The sequence below is a fragment of the Gymnoscopelus braueri genome (genome assembly GCF_963280865.1).
Source record: "Gymnoscopelus braueri genome assembly, chromosome: 9".
In the NCBI taxonomy this organism is placed as follows: Eukaryota; Metazoa; Chordata; class Actinopteri; order Myctophiformes; family Myctophidae; genus Gymnoscopelus; species Gymnoscopelus braueri.
In genome coordinates, this window is record NC_137610.1 from 2,242,541 (window position 1) to 2,249,486 (window position 6,946).

General features: G+C 47.6%; 1 protein-coding gene across 1 annotated transcript in view; it reads left to right on the forward strand.

Annotated features, from left to right (window-relative positions):
• Positions 1-1,477: 1,477 nt before the first annotated feature.
• reln (reelin) overlaps positions 1,478-6,946 on the forward strand; it is a gene marked incomplete at its 5' end in the record, with an annotated part of 165,763 nt that continues 160,294 nt past the window's right edge. Inside the window, 3 exon segments of the mRNA XM_080437303.1 lie at positions 1,478-1,593; positions 2,154-3,759; positions 4,884-5,001. Of these exon segments, the coding sequence (XP_080293429.1) occupies positions 1,478-1,593; positions 2,154-3,759; positions 4,884-5,001 (1,840 nt within the window).

Genomic DNA, 6,946 nt, shown 5'->3' on the forward strand with positions numbered 1-6,946 from the left:
GGGGGGGGGGACACGAATGCTCTAATCAAGTTTTTTGCTTCGACAGAGGGGGCCTTTCAATCTCTTTTGGGGGGGCAGGCCTATGTGTGTACAATTTTGTTTTTGACATTTTGGAAATTTGGGCTGATGAGCTGAGACTGACATTTTACATCAACAGGATGCGTTTAAATCCTGCTGGAAACCATACAAGACTATTATTTATTTGCACACACGCTCGCTCACACACACACACACACACACACACACACACACACACACACACACACACACACACACACACACACACACACACACACACACACACACACACACACACACACACACACACACTCTCTCTCCCTGGAGTCTCACAGACTTGCTGTTGTCTCATATTTAATGTAGATTACTATCTGAATTGATGTTCGTTCCTGTTAATAAGAGAAAGCTCCAAATCTCTGCAGCTGTTCACGTCGTTTGTGCATTTTTCATTTTTATTTGTCGTTCAACACAACTTTTAATCAACTTTTAATCAACTTTTAATCGCTCCAAAGTTGTTCCCGTTATTAATTGTATTGACTGATGATCTTAATGATCAACGTGGGGAGAGAGATCCATTCGTAGACTTCTTTATAGGTTGGGGTCCTTTACGATTTTAACGATTTGTGTGTTCTTTACTAGTATGTTTTACGGTATGTTTTGTAATACTAATCAAAGCTACAAAGTAACTTATAACTAAAGCTGCAAAATAATTGTAGTCGAGCTAAAAAGTATAGAAGTATAAAGTATTGAAAAAATGGACATGCTCGAGTAAAGTAAAAGCACCTCAAAATTGTACTTATACAGTACTTGAGTAAATGTACTTACTCACTGGTTTCTCACACCAGCGTTGACGGCACGGTTCCAGGTCACTGTTTGTTTGCTCAGTTCTGATTGGTCCAGAGACGGGGCAGCTGGCCAGCTGTGGGGAGAGGTCAGGGGTCACGCAGGGAGTGTGGGGTCATGTGGGGTCGTGTAGACGCTTGTTCCTCATTAGCTACTTCCTGTTTCCTGTCAGGGCAGAGGGAGGAGCGCAGCCAATGGCCGCATTCCTCTCTCTCTCTCTCTCTCTCTCTCTCTCTCTCTCTCTCTCTGTGTGTGTGTGTGTGTGTGTGTGTGTGTGTGTGTGTGTGTGTGTGTGTGTGTGTGTGTATGTGTGTGGCCTGCATCATGTAACCTCATAGACTCCCATAATATTCACACTACCACCTGATTCGGATGCTATTAATGCATTGAATGGGACATTATCACTGTTTATTATTATTATTATAAACAGTTATTATTATTATTATATTATTTGTTTGCTGATGCCATGACGACACATTGAGGTTAGACAACGCACTCCATATTTGGGCGTAGTCGCATTGGGTTATGGCTGAGTCATGGTGACTTGAACACGACGTCAGAGGTCCGCCCGGCCGCCAGCCGGTCCTCCCTTAAGCCAATTTCAATACAGGATAGGATGCCAGTGAGGAGCGCCCATTGGGAGGACGTACTGTTGTACCCGACTGGTTCACCTGCCAGTGAGGAGCCCCCACCGAGAGGACGTACTGTTGTACCCGACTGGTTCACCTGCCAGTGAGGAGCCCCCACCGAGAGGACGTACTGTTATACCCTACTGGCTCACCTGCCAGTGAGGAGCCCCCACCGGGAGGACGTACTGATGTACCCTACATCCTCACCTGCCAGTGAGGAGCCTCTACCAGGAGCCACTGCAGTGGATTCAAAGCCCTAGACCCCACGGTGGTGGTACTTTTACTCCTTTACCACCTAGTGATGGTGGGCATCTACTTTAAATCTGCACCTTGAAGACGGGTCGATGGAAACGATGGATTAGAGAATCCATTCCTCAGCAGAATCACTGCTTCTCTGGCGGTGAATGTCATCCTGTTGTCACGTCTTTAAGAATGAAACAAATGCATGTGGCAAGACCCCCCCCCCCCACGCACACACACACACACACACACACACACATTCACACAGAATATATTATGCGCTGAACACGGTGAAGTGTGATTGTGAAGCAGATTATGTGTGAAGAACAGCCTGCTGAGACAGAGCTGCCTCTTCACTCCTGTTTGTCTCCACGGCTGTTACTGCATGAGGCCAACTTAGGCATGGACATGATTTTCACCGAGCTTCACCAAGTTTCACGAGTTTCATCAGGCTGCAACCAGCTTCACCAGGCTGCAACCAGCTTCACCAGGCTGCAACCAGCTTCATCAGGCTGCAACCAGCTTCATCAGGCGTCAACCAGCTTTACCAGGCTGCAACCAGCTTCACCAGGCTGCAACCAGCTTCACCAGGCTGCAACCAGCTTCATCAGGCGTCAACCAGCTTTACCAGGCTGCAACCAGCTTCATCAGGCGTCAACCAGCTTCATCAGGCGTCAACCAGCTTTACCAGGCTGCAACCAGCTTCATCAGGCGTCAACCAGCTTCATCAGGCGTCAACCAGCTTTACCAGGCTGCAACCAGCTTCACCAGGCTGCAACCAGCTTCATCAGGCGTCAACCAGCTTTACCAGGCGGCAACCAGCTTTACCAGGCTGCAACCAGCTTCACCAGGCTGCAACCAGCTTCACCAGGCTGCAACCAGCTTCATCAGGCGTCAACCAGCTTTACCAGGCTGCAACCAGCTTCACCAGGCTGCAACCAGCTTCATCAGGCTGCAACCAGCTTCATCAGGCGTCAACCAGCTTTACCAGGCTGCAACCAGCTTCACCAGGCTGCAACCAGCTTCATCAGGCGTCAACCAGCTTCATCAGGCGTCAACCAGCTTTACCAGGCTGCAACCAGCTTCACCAGGCTGCAACCAGCTTCATCAGGCGTCAACCAGCTTTACCAGGCGGCAACCAGCTTTACCAGGCTGCAACCAGCTTCACCAGGCTGCAACCAGCTTCACCAGGCTGCAACCAGCTTCATCAGGCGTCAACCAGCTTTACCAGGCTGCAACCAGCTTCACCAGGCTGCAACCAGCTTCATCAGGCTGCAACCAGCTTCATCAGGCGTCAACCAGCTTTACCAGGCTGCAACCAGCTTCACCAGGCTGCAACCAGCTTCATCAGGCGTCAACCAGCTTCATCAGGCGTCAACCAGCTTTACCAGGCTGCAACCAGCTTCACCAGGCTGCAACCAGCTTCACCAGGCTGCAACCAGCTTCATCAGGCGTCAACCAGCTTCATCAGGCGTCAACCAGCTTTACCAGGCTGCAACCAGCTTCACCAGGCTGCAACCAGCTTCACCAGGCTGCAACCAGCTTCATCAGGCTGCAACCAGCTTCATCAGGCGGCAACCAGCTTTACCAGGCTGCAACCAGCTTCACCAGGCTGCAACCAGCTTCATCAGGCTGCAACCAGCTTCACCAGGCTGCAACCAGCTTCATCAGGCTGCAACCAGCTTCACCAGGCTGCAACCAGCTTCACCAGGCTGCAACCAGCTTCACCAGGCTGCAACCAGCTTCATCAGGCTGCAACCAGCTTCACCAGGCTGCAACCAGCTTCACCAGGCTGCAACCAGCTTCATCAGGCTGCAACCAGCTTCACCAGGCTGCAACCAGCTTCACCAGGCTGCAACCAGCTTCACCAGGCTGCAACAAGCTCCAACAACTGCAACAAGCTTCAACCAGTTTCACCAAGCTGAAGCTCCAGGAAGCTCCAGAAAGATTCCGGAAGCTTCAGGAAGCTTCACAAAGCTCCAACAAGTTCCAACAAGCTCCAACAAGCTTCAACAGTAATGTCCTCAAAGTAACAAGAAGGGGAAACAATATAGCATTACATAGATTTATAAATGTCCATCCTGGGTTAGTAACAGTACCTGTTCTAATGTGCATGAGGGCAGCTCCAGTGTTGTGGAGCTAGAGGCTGGTCAGCCCTGTTCCTCCAGGCAGCAGATGGCCGTGCCAGCAGGCCACAAGCATGCCAGAAGGTTACGCAATGGAATGCTGCTCCCAGGGACAGGCGCGCACACACACACACACACACACACACACACACACACACACACACACACACACACACACACACACACACACACACACACACACACACACACACACACACGCGCGCGCGCAGACACGCACATACACACACACACACACACACACACACACACACACACACACACAGCGTGACACATACATGTTCACAAACACTCCCCCACACACACGCCTCACACACTGCATGCATAAACACACTCACAATTATCTTTGACATTTTCATTTTATCTGCACTATGATCTGGTACGTACGCACCATAGCTACTGTGTGTGTGTGTGTGTGTGTGTGTGTGTGTGTGTGTGTGTGTGTGTGTGCGTGTGCGTGTGCGTGTCTGCTTTTGCATTTGCGTTTGCATGTGCGTGTGTGTGTCTATTTTATAAATATTGAACCAATCAAATATTAACAAGAGCTTGCGACAACATATCTACATTGGATCCATTGGAACACAGGTTATTTTTTTCCTTCCTTTTTTTGTCCATTTCCTAAAAAAATACGGTTTTGGACATAATATGGTTTCCACCTGCCAGTGACGGTACACTCTTTAACTAATGTTGCCATTTTCACCTTTTGAAACGAATTCAAAGGAACGTTAATTGGTCCCATATGAACATCATTATGAGCATGGTGTTACATGTAGACGCGTGTTGAACACTGTCTACACTAGAACATCAAACAAGCTACAATCATCGCAGTTTCGTTTGTCGCCTTCATCGTTATCTCCTGATTCCTGATAAAAAACTTTAGTCTTTCGAACCCCGACCAGTCCCTGGGCGGACACTCTTTAACGCATGGCCACGGAGGTGGTCAACTGTATGCCTGTGTTACGGATAAGAGTGTCAGTGTAGTGGATCTGTGTGTCTGTGTTTGTGTTAGGTGTGCGTGCGCCCGTCTTTGTCCTTTGATCCTTATGCAGATCCTATGCGTGGCTCCGTCTCCATGATTGGTGGCGAGCGCTTCATGTTAAGCTCCGCACCTCACGTCAAGCTTCACCGTTGGTTCCTTCCACTCCTCACCCCTCCAATCACCGTTCTGTCCGTCCCTTTAAAGGCGACCTGGATCCTTCATGCACGGCCGCTGTCAGTTTTGATGTGAGTCTAGAGTAGGCTAGTGACAGCGCGCCCACCGGAGCAGAGTGTTCCAAATGTGCCTTTTGACTTAATTCTATTTGTACAGGTTGCTACTTAACGTAAAGTGCAAATTGTGTTTAATCCAGGGCAGGTATAGTACGTATTATTGTATTCTTTACTGTGTTAGCACCTCAGAGGCCATGTTCCAGTGTCTTGTATATTTGTTCGCCCAGGTAGGACTAGAGTAGTCAGGTAGGGTATAGGTTTTCTTTATTGCTTTCTTTGGGGTATTAGTTAGATAGCCAGCGCTGGGGTTCCCTTGTGGTTTAGGAAGTACTGTTTGATTTTTATTTAGTTCTTTGATTTGGTTCCTGTCCAGCCCTATTCATATTATGCACGAGTAGCACCTTACTGTATATTATCTGCACAAATTGTATGCCACAACTTATTTACCTGTAATAAAAACCTAAGTTTGGCTTGAACCAGCTTGCCTTGTTGCGTTCCTACTCCCCTAGACCCAGTGGGTCGTAACAGGATGTATGGATGGATGGAAGGATGGATGCGTTTGGTAGCATGTTGGCAGAGCATGCTTACCAAACACACCCCATCCATGCTGCTCTGCTGTCAGGCACAGCTGAGCAACGGTGTGAAGCATTTCAGGAAGGGTGGGGGGAGTTGGGTTGGGTGGGTATGGGGGGGACACCAGCCTGGACGGGGAAACAGATGGAGTCGGTGCTTCCCCGTGGTTCAAAATCCATTTCCTTGCGCTCTCTGGGGCAAGGAGTGTCTGTCTGTGGGTGATATAGGTCAGATGGTGCTGCTATCTTTATCCAGCTTCCACTGTTGAAAACAACAGTGGATTTTTTTAATTCAATGGAATTCCTGTTGGTTTGAAATAGAAGCTCTTGGTTGGTTTATTCCTGTGGGTATTGTTGTCAAGCAGAACTTCTGTGGTCCATTCTGTATGTATTAATTGAATCGACTAAAACTATGATGAAACATTTTCATTGTCTACCTTTTTTCACTGACAAAAACAGAATAAGAACATTTTAAAATATTTTTTTGCTTGGCTGCGCGCTGAAAAAAGGTGATCTGCAAGCTCACAACATGTCTGCGACGCGTTGTGAGCTTGTAGATCGGCTATTTTCAGCACACAGCTAAATATAAATCAGGCATTATGACGCCATCACGGCCCGGTAAAATATGTTTGTGTCAACTAAATCAACTGTAGATTTAGTTGACTAAAATCTAAAACCAAAACTAAAACATTTCAAATGACTACTCAATGACTAAATTGTATTCAAAATCTGCTGTAAAGATTAACACTGCATATGGGGAATTGTGCATTTCTGCTCCAGAGCTGTCAGTGTCTATCCATACATATTGTACATACATCACAAAAAACCCATCTTAATTTTTTTGCAAAAGTTTGCAATTTTCCATGTTAGAATCACATGGGGAATAGGAGTCAGAGTCGTGTTTCCTTAAAATTCCCTCTGGCAAGTTGCCAGAATTCCATAAGTGTTCCTTTGTGACTGTAGTGTGATGTTTTCACTAAGCAACACCGTCATATAACGAAGTATAAGGGGCCACAGAGAATGTCTTTTGAGCGCCTCGGATATCATGTCGGTAGTGCTCAAACACACACACAGCGTGATGCCCGCCCTGTTCCAACCCATCAACCATTGAGGTGCTCACTGTTCAAATGGCTTTAGCTGCAACAACGGTAAACATGGACATTTACAGCCTTTTTTATTCAGGCAGGCAAAAGTGTTGATGTGAATACATCTTCATCAGGTCAAACGTGGACTTCTCGTGGTTGTATTAACGATGCAACGTCAGGTTGTACAGTACCAGATGGTCCCATAC